General features: G+C 36.8%; 1 protein-coding gene across 2 annotated transcripts in view; it reads left to right on the top strand.

Moving 5' to 3' along the window:
• The window catches only part of Ogt (O-linked N-acetylglucosamine (GlcNAc) transferase), a 29,904-nt gene extending 16,241 nt beyond the window's left edge, over positions 1–13,663 (top strand). For both annotated transcript variants that reach the window (XM_015501624.2, XM_015501626.2), the window contains exons 6-21: positions 1,077–1,156; positions 1,688–1,883; positions 2,141–2,281; positions 2,882–2,982; positions 3,786–3,939; positions 4,020–4,121; positions 4,483–4,662; positions 5,304–5,462; positions 5,607–5,696; positions 7,130–7,255; positions 7,735–7,905; positions 8,017–8,133; positions 8,218–8,388; positions 10,030–10,182; positions 13,019–13,271; positions 13,530–13,663. In XM_015501624.2, the coding sequence (XP_015357110.1) occupies positions 1,077–1,156; positions 1,688–1,883; positions 2,141–2,281; positions 2,882–2,982; positions 3,786–3,939; positions 4,020–4,121; positions 4,483–4,662; positions 5,304–5,462; positions 5,607–5,696; positions 7,130–7,255; positions 7,735–7,905; positions 8,017–8,133; positions 8,218–8,388; positions 10,030–10,182; positions 13,019–13,271; positions 13,530–13,654 (2,319 nt within the window). In that variant the 3' untranslated portion in view covers positions 13,655–13,663. The remainder of the gene's footprint in view (positions 1–1,076; positions 1,157–1,687; positions 1,884–2,140; positions 2,282–2,881; positions 2,983–3,785; positions 3,940–4,019; positions 4,122–4,482; positions 4,663–5,303; positions 5,463–5,606; positions 5,697–7,129; positions 7,256–7,734; positions 7,906–8,016; positions 8,134–8,217; positions 8,389–10,029; positions 10,183–13,018; positions 13,272–13,529) is intronic.
• The last annotated feature ends 191 nt before the right edge of the window (positions 13,664–13,854 follow it).

Below are 13,854 nucleotides of genomic sequence, written 5' to 3'. Positions count from 1 at the left end.
TTTTTATTTATTTATTTTTTTGTATTGAGATTGAACACAGGGACTCTTTACCACTGAGCTACATCCCCAGCCCTTTTTAATTTTGAGGTAGGATCTTACTAGGTTGCTTAGAGCCTCACTAATTTGCTGAGTCTGACCTCAATCTTGTGATCCTCCTGCCTCCCAAGTTGCTGGCATTACAGGCATGCACCACTGTGTCCAGCTAAATAGTTTTCTTGATCAGTGGTTATCTACCTTGGTTGCTTGTATAAAGAACTCATACTAGATAGGGATGTCCTGGCTGCTTTTTCAGAGGGTCTGATTTAATAGCCTATGATGATATCCAGGATGAATTCTTAATATTTGACAGATTGAATTTCACTCTTCTATATTTTAGGACAGTTTAAAAACAGTTCTAGTTATATTTTAGGACAGTTTCATAACTATTGGGAGATATCATTTAATTGTTAGTGTCAACTTGAAATTATATATTTTTGTGAGAATTTAGCTGTAATTGCATATCTTACTTAGTATGCAGTCGAATTTATAAAACTTAGATATACATTTCCTTTTCATTAAGAGCTTGCTGCTTATTTCTGCCATTATTTTTTAAGAAGAGTTAGATTGGCTAATTGTGAATAAAATAGGGCTAAATCATTAGAAGCATTCAGTAAAACTGGATGGACTCAGTTTTTAGTTTTTTCCCATAAGGACCCATTTTGTTTATATGAACATGTTTTGTTTTACTGTAGTGTAGCCCCTCTTGCTTTTTGAGATAGAGTTTCGTTGAGTTGTGATCAAAGTTGTGATCCTCCTGCCTTAGCCTCTCAAGTAACTAGGATTATAGGTTTGGGCCACCTTGAAGTCTTTTGTTTGCTGATCAAGGCAGGGTCTCTCCAATGTTAGGCAAGTGTACTGAGCTACACCCCCAGTTTTTTTGATAAGATTGAGGTTTATAAATAATGAGAGGGAACTACATAAGTATTTAGTGTTTAAAAATAATATTTTAATTCTAGAAAATATAATTGGAGGTTTAAAGTAACCTCAGAATTTAAAAAAAAATAACTTGCTCTAAGTAACTGTTTTGTAATTTTTAGGCTGTTACACTTGACCCAAATTTTCTGGATGCTTATATCAATTTAGGAAATGTTTTGAAAGAGGCACGCATTTTTGACAGGTGAGTGAATGTTCTATTTAATAAATTTTCTTGAGTCTTTGTTGTATGAGGATTTGGACTGAAGATATGGCAATAACTTGTTGAAACATATTTTTCTTATCTCGTATGTTGTTTTTCCCTGCTGTGTTACTGTTTCTTTACAGATATTTTCGCCTGGATTTTCCTTGTTGGATTTCCTGAAAGCCTTTATCCTCACTGGGAGTTCAGTTGAAATTTTCTTTATTGTAGAACTGTTGAAATGATTAATTATCTCTTAGGGTAAATTATTCCTTTGCTATAATTCAGAAAGCTAAGTAAATCTGAACTTCACTTCTTTGTTGTTGTCAAAGGAAAGCCTATTTCTTATGTGGGAATAGACAGTTTCTCAGTATGAAAGCACATTTTATAAAGGTGCATTTTTCATTTGAGGTTAAGTATACTATAGTGTGAATTAATTGTAATTAGTTACAATTAATTGGCCTGTTTTGGTATAGTTAAAAATTAGTTGCATTTTGTGTGTGTGTGTGTGTGTGTTTTATTTTTTATTTACAGAGCTGTGGCAGCTTACCTTCGTGCCCTAAGCTTGAGTCCAAATCATGCAGTGGTACATGGCAACCTGGCTTGTGTATACTATGAGCAAGGCCTGATAGATTTGGCAATAGACACCTACAGGCGAGCTATTGAACTACAACCACATTTCCCTGATGCTTACTGCAACCTAGCCAATGCTCTCAAAGAGAAGGGCAGTGTAAGGATTTTTTACTCAGTTTTATCTCTTTGTTATTTGGTAGTATTATGAGTTTTTTAATGTTATTAAGTATTGAGATGCTTATATTGGTTTACTGTGGAGTTTTGGTTGATGGGAAGAATACTAGAAAATATCTATTTTCTGGAGTATTATTAGCCATGCTTAACTAAGTAATTATTAAAATTGTTAGAACAGTATCAGTGGTGGCCCTACGATTATTTGGTATAGGTTTTGAATAGGTTTGTTTTGTTTTCTAGGTTGCTGAAGCAGAAGATTGCTATAACACAGCTCTTCGTCTATGTCCCACCCATGCAGACTCTCTGAATAACCTAGCCAATATCAAACGAGAACAGGGAAACATTGAAGAGGCAGTTCGCTTGTATCGTAAAGCATTAGAAGTATGTCGAGGGTGGGGTGGCTAATATTTTGTTTATGTGATAGTAGAGGGAAAGTGGTTAAGTGTGCTATGTCTTCCACCTCTTTTATAAAAATATTGGTTGAATCATTTAAAAGAGGATTATTATTCATTGAACCAGTAATTAAGTAGCTAGGAACATGGGGTCCTGTGTGACATTCAAGAAATCTCTACATTCAGAGTTCATCATTTTATGGTTAGATAGTATCTATACAAAAAATTAAACAGCTACAATTCAAGAGGAATTAGCAGTAAGTATGTGATTTCAGTGTCTTGATAGCTATATGGTGATAAGTAGATGTGGTCCGGAGCTCAGAAGAGAGATTTTGGTGGTGATGGAGTGGTCAGTATAAACTATGAGGAGGAAAGGTCTACCTCATGTTTGAAACAAGGAGAGGTATAAAGGAGAAGAGGAGGTAGAATCTGGGTAACTAAGCTTTGAATAATAAATAAACTTGGAAAAGATGGAGAAAAGCTAAGAGGTATAAAGGTATTTGAGCAAGGTTCTTAGGATTGTGAGAAGTTATTACTTTTGTTTTGGCAGGATTTTTTTTAAACTTGAGTTTTGATCTTGACCCTATAGGTCTTCCCAGAGTTTGCTGCTGCCCATTCAAATTTAGCAAGTGTACTACAGCAGCAGGGCAAGCTGCAGGAAGCTCTGATGCATTATAAGGAAGCTATTCGGTAAGAAACTCACAGCCTTATTGTTTTTAGGTATCTTTTAATTTTTAATGGCTTGTCATTTGGCTGGCACTTAAATGGCTCTTTTTTGGAGAGGGATACTAGGGATTGAACCCAGGAGTGCTTAGACACTGAGCTACATCTTTTTTTTTATTAGTTGTTCAAAACATTACAAAGCTCTTGACATCATATTTCATACATTTGATTCAAGCGGATTGAGCTACATCTTCAGCAGTTTTTATCTTTCATTTTGAGACAGGGTCTTGCTAAGTTGGTGAGGCTAGCCTTAAACTTGCAATCCTCCTGCCCCCGCCTCCCAAGTTGTTGGAATTACAGGCATGCACCACTGTGCCCAGCTTAATTGACTTTTTTAATTTTTTTGGTACCAGGGATTGAACCTCAGGGCCACTCAACCACTGAGCCAAATCTCCTCTCCTCTTTTATTTAGACATAGGGTCTCATTGAGTTGCTTAGTGCTTCATTAAATTGCTAAGGCTGGCTTTGAACTTGCAATCCCCTTGCCTCAGCCTCCTGAGCCACTGGGTTTATAGGTGTGCACCACTGCACCCTGCTTAAATGGCTTTTTTTAAAAAAATAGTTTTAAGTTGTTGATGGACCTTTATTTATATGCAGTGCTGAGAATTGAACCCAGTGCCTCACACATGTGAGGCAAGCACTCTACCACTCAGCCACAACCCCAGCCTCTTAAATGGCTTTTAATAACAGAAAAAAGTAACATGATAGGGGTTAAAGATTTTTGTACTATACAAATAAAACCTTTGTAAAACCTTTGTCCTTTCCTTCAGAATAAGTCCTACCTTTGCTGATGCCTACTCTAATATGGGAAACACTCTAAAGGAGATGCAGGATGTTCAGGGAGCCTTGCAGTGTTATACTCGTGCCATCCAGATTAACCCTGCATTTGCAGATGCCCACAGCAATCTGGCTTCCATTCACAAGGTACTCCTGTTTAATTGTGCATTGTAGCACCAAGAGTTTATTTTAGGAAACTTTTTATCATCCACTTTTTTTCTTTCCAGGATTCAGGGAATATTCCAGAAGCAATAGCTTCTTACCGCACAGCTCTGAAACTTAAGCCTGATTTTCCTGATGCTTATTGTAACTTGGCTCATTGCCTACAGGTAAAGAATAAAGGCCAGTAATTGACTTCTAGTGGTATAGTCGCCTTTAATTGTTAGGTACTATAATAATCCAAGCCTGACTAGAGACAGTGTTTTATTTATTTATTTTTAATATATATATATTTTTTACTTGTAGGTGAACACAATACCTTTTTTTATTTTATTTTTCAATTTTTATTTGGTGCTGAGGATCGAATTCAGTGCCTCAAACATGCTAGGCAAGCACTCTACCACCAAGCTATAACCCCAGTCAAAGACAGTGTTTTAAATAGCTTATCTGGCATTACTTTAAGGCAAAAAAAAAAAAATTAAATTCCAATATAGGATTTCCTGTATAATAACTTCTTTTTGCTTCCTCTAGATTGTCTGTGATTGGACAGACTATGATGAGCGAATGAAGAAGTTGGTCAGTATTGTGGCTGACCAGTTAGAGAAGAACAGGTTACCTTCTGTGCATCCTCATCATAGTATGTTGTATCCTCTTTCTCATGGCTTCAGGAAGGCTATTGCTGAGAGGCATGGGAACCTCTGCTTGGATAAGGTATAGTTCTTTTGTTTTAATCTTTTTATTGTAAACTAAAACAGATACAGGAAACTGTGCAATTACAACAGATTGTAAGGCAAGTTGAGAAATGAAATTTTGTGAGCTGCCTCAAAAGTCCTTTAAATTGTGTCCTCTTTGGAGCATGACCTCCTCTACTCCATAGGGTGGAATCCTTAACTTAGACACTAACAAATGGGTGATGGTGTTAATTTCTTGAAGTTGAAAACCATAATGTTTAATAAGGTATGTGGTATTTTGTACTCACCTTTGAGAATTAGAACACTATTTAATCAAAGGTTGGATTTGCTGAGGAGAAGTGAGTCTTAGGTAAAATTTTAAAAAATGCTTCCCTATAGAATTTTTTAAAATGCTGCAGGATTTATCATGCTTTGTCCACAGTACTGAATTCCTATAAATTTTATATTTACTCAGGCTACTCCATAGGTCTCAGAAACAGGTCAGGTATAAAAGCATATTACATAAGCCACTAAGATTGCATTGAGCTCTATGAAATAAATGAAGTGTTCAGAGCAAAACTCTCTCAACCAGTGTGAGATGTAGGTTTGGTGTGTTTTTAGTTTTCCTAGATGAAAATTTACATAGATAATCTACTAAAAAACATTGGATTCTGTTGGTAGATTAATGTCCTTCATAAACCACCATATGAACATCCAAAAGACCTGAAGCTCAGTGATGGTCGACTGCGTGTAGGATATGTGAGTTCTGACTTTGGGAATCATCCTACTTCTCACCTTATGCAGTCTATTCCAGGCATGCACAATCCTGATAAATTTGAGGTAAGGCTAGTGTTTCTCTAGAATCACTGTTTAAAAAAGAAACCACAGTGGTACCTTTACTGTCACCTTAGGTGTTAAACCAGTGTCTTTTGGAAAGCTTTGAATAAAGGCTATTTATTAAATACACTCTCTGCTGCCTTTCAGGTATTCTGTTATGCCCTGAGTCCAGATGATGGCACAAACTTTCGAGTAAAGGTGATGGCAGAAGCCAATCATTTCATTGATCTTTCTCAGGTAAGTGAAACTCTTACACTTCGAACTTTCTGAAGAAAGTTCTGGGGATTTAACCCAGGGCCTCAGGCATACTAATATATCTTGAAACTTGTAGAGAACATGATTTGCTAAGTATGTACTTACTCAGGAAATTAAATTATTTTAATAATTAAATTTTTTCTTTGTAGATCATTAGCCAATTTAGTAACCGATACAGATAATGTGCAGCATAGTGTCTAAAGATATATATGTATATGTGTGTATCTAGAAAAAATATGTATACATGTGTATTGACGTGTGTGTGTGTGTATATATATATATATACACACAAATCATTGAAGTTCTAGCAGAAAGGTTGTGAGACTCTAATCGCTTAATAACTAGTATGCACCAACATCTTTTCTAGCATCCTGTTGCTTCAAAAGAATGCCTGGCCTGGCCTGGTGGTACATGCCTATAAACCCAATGACTTGGGAGGCTGAGACAGGAGAATTGTAAATGCAAGGCCAGCCCGGGCAGCTTAGTGAGACCCTGTCTCAATATTTAAAAAAAGAAAAAAAGAAAAGGCTGGAGACAGTAGTAGCTCAGTAGTAGAGCACCTTGGGTTCTGAAGGGGAGTGAAACAAAATAGTTCTGGGGGAAGAATATATGCCTGGCCATGTTTGATGGATGTTAGAATTCTTTGTGACCAAGAAGCGCACCAACCTGCTTCTGAAACCTGCAAGGACTCGCTCATTATTGACCAAAGTCTAAACTCTTCAGCATAGCCTTTACAACCTTTCTTAGCCACTTTGTTTTCCAGTACTTTTACCCACCATTCACCTCCCATTTAAAAGTGAACTATTTATAATTTTTTAACCCTACAAGGGCTTTACTCCAGTTCCTTATTTACTCTGTTCTATCAAGATTATCTTTCTTTTTTTTTTTTTAATTTTTATTTTTTAGTTGTAGGGGCTGGGTATATAGCTCAGTTGGCAAAGTGCTTGCCTCAAAGCACAAGGCCCTGAGTTCAATCCCCAGCACTACACACACACACACACACACACACACACACACCAAAAAAGTTGTAGATAGACCCAATACCTTTCTTTCTTTCTTAATCTTTAGGTGGTGCTGAGGATCAAACCCAGTGCCTCATGCATGCTAGGCAAGCACTCTATCATTGAGCTACAACCCCAGCCTCCTATTCATCTTTGAAGGCCCAATTCAAATATCAACTCCCTTGTGAAACCCTGTCACTCATACATTCAATCTAGAAGGAAACTACTTCCTCTGTGTTGTGTTTCCTTAATGCCTTGAGTCCTTTTTAATGGGATTTACCTATATTTTTGCCCTGCATTAATTCAGCAAATTTGTGTAACGATCATTTTGTATCTAGGAAGCTGAATTTTAATGCCATAAAATTAATTGAATTAATTTGAGATAATAGTGAATTCTTATTTTCTATTCCACAGATTCCATGCAATGGAAAAGCAGCTGATCGCATCCATCAGGATGGAATTCATATTCTTGTAAATATGAATGGTTATACCAAGGGTGCTCGAAATGAGCTCTTTGCTCTCAGGCCAGCTCCTATTCAGGTAAAAGAATTAATAATGGTTACTCACAGTGTGTATTGAACTAAAAATACAGTGATGTTGCTCACTGGCTGATGTTTAAAACAACACAGCAGACATATTTGATTTGAAAATAGTATAGTTCTTGAAATGAACAGGGACAAAGGATTTTGAGTGTTAAACACAATTCCTACTGGTACATATGTATAGAGATGTACAATTTAAGATTTTGTATAAACAGTTACTCTGTCTTGCAAATTTGAAAAACATTTCGGCACTTAAACAGCTAGTCTAAAATACTACTTAATTGTTCTTGGTTAAAGAAGTCACCCTTCCTTATTTATTTACTTATTTAATTTTGGAAGATTTTTAAAAACCACTTTATTGAAGTATGATTGACTCAAACAGTTGTACATATTTAATGTGTACAACTTGATGGATTTAAACATAAGTGTACTGATGAATGTTATTAATCTGTTTTTGGTCTGTTTTTATTTTTTAAGGCAATGTGGCTGGGATATCCTGGGACTAGTGGTGCACTTTTCATGGATTATATCATCACTGATCAGGAAACTTCACCAGCTGAAGTTGCTGAGCAGTATTCTGAGAAATTGGCTTACATGCCCCATACTTTCTTTATTGGTGATCATGCTAATATGTTCCCTCATCTGAAGGTAGGTAGAAACTGGTGCTTTGGGGAATTACAAAGTACTATTGTCATTTATTTCCTTGTTACTGTCCATACACATCCTAAAAGACATGTCTGAAACTGTCTTTTCCATTAGAAAAAAGCAGTCATCGATTTTAAGTCCAATGGCCACATTTATGACAATCGGATAGTTCTGAATGGCATCGATCTCAAAGCATTTCTTGATAGTCTACCAGATGTGAAAATTGTCAAGGTCAGAACCTAGTCAATCTTTGTCATTGAAGTAAAGTTAAACTACATTTGGGATCTTTTCTTTAATAATGCATTTTTTTTTTAGATGAAATGTCCTGATGGAGGAGACAACGCAGATAGCAGTAACACAGCTCTTAATATGCCTGTCATTCCCATGAACACCATTGCAGAAGCAGTTATTGAAATGATTAACAGGGGACAAATTCAGATAACAATTAATGGATTCAGTATTAGCAATGGACTGGCAACTACACAGGTGAGAAGAAAATAACAGATCATAATATATACCACTAAGCATGCATTTATTTCCCTTAAATCTCATAATAACTCTAGGAGTTAAGAATCATTATCCCTGTTTTATAGATAAAGAAATGAGTTTGGTGGAGACTAACAGCTTATGTAGGATTGTCTGATTTTAAAAGTCCCCTGAATTCAGCTAAGAAGTTACTGAGGGTCCACTTTGTTAATATCTTGTTTTTCCCTAGCTGTAGCTTTACTCTGTTACCATATAGTAGAGTATCTGTAGGTACCATACAGTGTCTTATTTCTATAAACTCATCCTTTCCCTGGTTGAATACTATTTAGAAAGTTTCTTCAGGAGCCTGTTTCTATACTAATCTCTAGCCTCTCCATTCCCTGCTCCATTGTCTTCTATGCTTTGTTAGTATCTGGGGTATATCATTACATTTTGTATAACACAATATAATTCCCTTTGTTTATATCTCCCAGTGAATGGAATTATTTTAGGTCCCATATCTTAACTACAGTAATGTAATTTATACTCAAATATATTTTGCGTACTTGAATATGTGAATATATTGTTCTGTCAAGAGAATATAAATCAAGTATCACAGATCTCTTATGAGCTATCAGTTTTGTTGAATTGTCCGTATTCAACTTACCTAACAATGTAAGATAATAGTAAAATGTGTTGGACTAGTATAAGATGATAATTGTATGTAGAAGCTCAAATGGTGGTGATCAATGTGAGGAGAATCTTGGAAGACTAATTGCAGTTTAGCCTTGAAAAGTGGATACGATTAAAAAGGCATTTCATTCAGGAAGAAAGGCCATTAATAAGGTTTTGAGAACTTTTTTGACTAGAGCAAGAAGTTTCATAATATAGTTCCCCCATTGAGATAATGCAGGAATATGACTTTAAATGGTTACACCGTTTTGTATCTTAGTCTTTTTTCTTTTTAATTTGGTGCTGGAGATTAGAACCCAGGGCCTTGTGCATACGAGGCAAGTACTCTACCAACTGAGCTAGATCCCCAGCCCTTATGAGTCAGGGTCTTGTTAAGTTGCTCAGGCTGCCTCAAACCTTATAATCTTCTTGTCTCAACTTCCCAAGTTTCTGGGATTATCACTGCCACCATGNTTTTTTTTTTTTTTTTTTTAATATTTTTTTAGTTGTTGATGGACTTTTATTTTCACTTATTTGTAAGTGGTGCTGAGAATTGAACCCAGTGCCTCACGCATGCTAGGCAAGCGCACTACCGCTGAGCCACAACCCCAGCCCCCCCTTTACGGAGTCTTTATTGATTAAAAACTATGGGTCCCAGGCATGGTAGCTCATGCTTGTAATCCCAGCAACTTGGGAGGCTGAGGCAGAAGGATTACAAGTTCCAGGCAAGCCTCAGAAACTTAGAGAGATCCTGTTTCAAAATTTAAAAAATAAAAGATGTGACTTAGTTATTATGTGCCCCTAGGTTTAATCCCCAGTACCAAAAACCAAACAACTATTGGACTGGGTTGGGTATGTAGCTCAGTGGTAGAGCCTTTGCCTAGCTTATGTGAGGCCCTGGGTTCAATGACTAGCACTGCAAAAAGAAAAGAAAATGTCAGACTATGTTAACTTTAAACATAATCATCATCATTCTTTTCTTTGTTTTAGATCAACAATAAGGCTGCAACTGGAGAGGAGGTGCCCCGTACCATTATTGTAACCACACGTTCTCAGTATGGGTTACCAGAAGATGCCATCGTGTACTGTAACTTTAATCAATTATATAAGATTGACCCTTCTACTTTGCAGATGTGGGCAAATGTGAGTACACATAGATTCATTATTAATGCCAGAGATTGGTAACAATTTTGTACATAGACTATATTGCTGAAGCTTCTTTCTTCTTCCACAAGCTGTTGTACTCATTTCTTTTTCTTTCTTTTTTTTCTTCCATACTTGGGGCACTTTTCCACTGAGCCTTTTTTATTTTGACATAGGGTCTCCTTGAGTTGCTTAGGGCCTTGCTCAGTTGCTAAGGCTGGTCTCAAACTTGAATCCTCCTGCCTCCACTTCCCAAATTGCTGGGATTATAGGCATGCACCACTGCGCACAGCTGTTGTTCTCATTTCTAAGCTACAAAAAAGTTATGGATTTTTGATTCATTTTTTATTTCTCCTTCTAATGTTGTCTTTTTTTTTTCTCCCCTGTACTGTGGATCAAAACCAGGGCCTTCATACTAGGCATGTACTTTGTACTATATCTCTAGCCCTCTTCCAATATCTAAATTTCACATTATGATATTAAAAAAAAACTTTACATATTAAAAGTTTTCTGTCTAGATCATAGGTCAGAAAAGAACCAGGTGGTAGCTGGGCTTGGTGGCACATACCTGTAATCCTAGCTAGTTGAGATGCTGAGGGAAGATTACAAGTTCCAAGCCAGCCTGAGCAACTTAGACCCCGTCTCAAAATATAAAAATGATCTGGGGATTTAGGTCAGTGGTAGAGTGCTTGCCTACCATGTGGGAGGCCCTGGATTCAATCCCTAGCAACACCAAATAAATAAATAAAATTAAATAAAAATAAAAATATCAGATGCCAAATAGCTTCAATTTTTTGGTCCATACTCTGTTACATCTGTTCAACTCTGCTGTTGTAGCATGAAATCACCCTAGACATTATGTAAATGAATGTAGCTGTGTTCCAATAAAATTTTATTTATAAAAACTGGCAGCTTGCTAAATTAGATGCTCATGCTGTAGTTTGCCAACCCCTGGTCTAAACTGATAGCAAAAGCTGTTACGTATATCTGCCCATGTTTAACATTCATGCAATATTTAAAACTAGGAGGAGTCAATTTATTTCATTACTTCTCAGTCACCTTGTCAGATCAGTTTTCATAAGCAGGGATTGGTATCCATAACTGGCTCTTAGTCTATGGAACTAAAATGGCATATTTTGTCTTTAGGTAATATGGAAACAATTTTGTGGTGGATTTTTTTTTCCTCTTAATAACTACTTGTTTTGATCAAAGGTCAGAGGAAGGTAGAGAAGAACATGAAGCATACGTGTGCATGTCTACTATTCTTTAATCCTCACTACTCTTTTGGGTACTAGGAGTTGAACTCGGGGGCACTCGACCACTGAGCTATATCCCCTGTCTATTTTGTATTTTATTTAGAGACAGGGTCTCACTGAGTTGCTTAGTGCCTTGAGTTCTGGCTTTGAACTCAACAGTCCTCCTGCCTTCGCCTCCTGAGCTACTGGGATTACAGGCATGTACCTGGCAATCCTTACTTCTTGATACTCAAAAAAGTTTTTCTATCCATTTGTGGCAAATTTATTTGGCAGCAAAAGTATCTGAACTATCTGCTTAGCACCTCACTTTTGCTATGAAAATATTCATAGTTTTTATTTATTTATTTCATATATTATGAATATTCCTGCATCTCAATGCAGAGATACTAATGTGTTCACAAGGAATTGCTGCTGAAGGGGTTAGATAATATATGTGTATTATACTATGTTTAAAAAATCTGAACTATTGTGAATTTGGAAATCTATTTCCACCCACTTCTTGTTTTTATAAAGTTTAATGACAAACAGCCATATCTACTTGTTTATGTAACGTCTGTGGCTGCTTTTGAGCCACAAAATAATTGAGCAGTTATCATAGAAATCTGTTAGTCTCTGATATAGAGTAGACAAAGTTAAGCAAATGTGATTTTACTTTTGTTGTGACATGGTAGAGTATTTAAAATTTGGGATGCTGGCTGTGGTGACAAGTGCCTATGGTTTCCGTTATTTGAAAGGCTGAGGCAGGAGGATCACTTAAGCCTAGAAGTTCTGGGTGGGCCAGCCTGGACAACATAGTGAGATCCTGTTTCTTTAAAAACAAAAACAAAAAACCATAAAATTAAAAAATGGAAGATTCCTCTCTGTTCAACAAAAACCACTATTTAAATCAGTTCCCACAGGATACATCTCAGATTGTGCCAGTTAGTGATTTGTTTGTGTCATCTTTTGCATTTTCCTCTCTGGGGATAGCTAAGCAAAAGAGGCATATAATTCAATTTACATGAAGGAAAGACTTTTAGGTACATAGTAGGTTTCTTTCTGAGTGCAGTAGAATTATTAGAGATAGAGACATGAGAAGTTTTTTTTTGTTTGTCTTTCTTAGGTACTGGAGATTGAACTGGGCATGGGGGTGGACTCAACCACTGAGCCACATCCCCAGCTCTATTTGTATTTTATTTAGAGCTAGGGTCTCACTGAGTTGCTTAGCACCTCACTTTTGCTGAGGATGGCTTTGAACTTGCAGTCCTCCTGTCTCAGCCTCCTGAGCCGCTGGGATTATAGGCATGTGCCACCGCACCCAGCCTTATGAGATTGAGAAGAGCAGATGTGCTAATCATAATTATTCTTACTAGGCATGGTGGCAGTGATAATCCCAGAAACTTGGGAAGTTGAGACAAGAAGATTATAAGGTTTGAGGCAGCCTGAGCAACTTAACAAGACCCTGACTCATAAGGGCTGGGGGATATAGCTCAGTGTAAAATGCTTGCTTAGCATGTGTGAGATCCCAGGTTTGATTCCTAGTACCAAAAAACAAACAGTAACAAAACACAGAAGTAATTATTCTTATTTTCCCTTTTCAGATTCTGAAACGTGTTCCCAATAGTGTGCTGTGGCTCTTGCGTTTTCCAGCAGTAGGAGAGCCCAATATTCAACAATATGCACAAAACATGGGCCTTCCCCAGAACCGTATCATTTTTTCTCCTGTTGCTCCTAAAGAGGAACATGTCAGGAGAGGCCAGCTGGCTGATGTCTGCCTGGACACTCCACTCTGTAATGGGCACACCACAGGGATGGATGTCCTTTGGGCAGGGACACCCATGGTGACTATGCCAGGTAAGTTGCTAATAAACTATTGGGCTCTTTCTCATTCCTTTAAAAAACATGTCTTTTCGGGGAAAGATACTTCCAGGTAAAACTACACAGACCAGCACTAACATTTAAGGCAAAATGATAGAAAATGAGACTTGTTCAGATTTGAACAGTTAGCTCCATTCTCCTCATCTACATTGTGTGAATGCTTAGGTAAATAACATTGATAACTGCATGCTGTTTACATTCTCAGATGTGTAATTATTTTCTTTTGTATTATAGGAGAGACCCTTGCTTCCAGAGTTGCAGCTTCCCAGCTCACTTGCTTAGGTTGTCTTGAGCTTATTGCTAAAAATAGACAAGAATATGAAGACATAGCTGTGAAACTGGGAACTGATCTAGAATAGTAAGTAAACTTTTCCATGAACAAATTATATGTTAGAGAGAATATAGCTGTTGTAAAATGAAACCATAAATTAAGGGTTATATTAAATAGGTGAATTAGTTGTATGATCTCTGAATGGGAGAAAACTTTATCTTAACTCTTGTAAGTGAAGTAATCATTAGGTTTTAATATATAAAAGAATAAATGGCTAATAAAAATTTC

This window comes from Marmota marmota, unplaced genomic scaffold (assembly GCF_001458135.2).
Source record: "Marmota marmota marmota unplaced genomic scaffold, marMar, whole genome shotgun sequence".
Classification (NCBI taxonomy): Eukaryota; Metazoa; Chordata; class Mammalia; order Rodentia; family Sciuridae; genus Marmota; species Marmota marmota.
The sequence above is the reverse complement of the archived record's forward strand: the minus strand, read 5'-3'. Positions and strand labels throughout refer to the sequence as shown.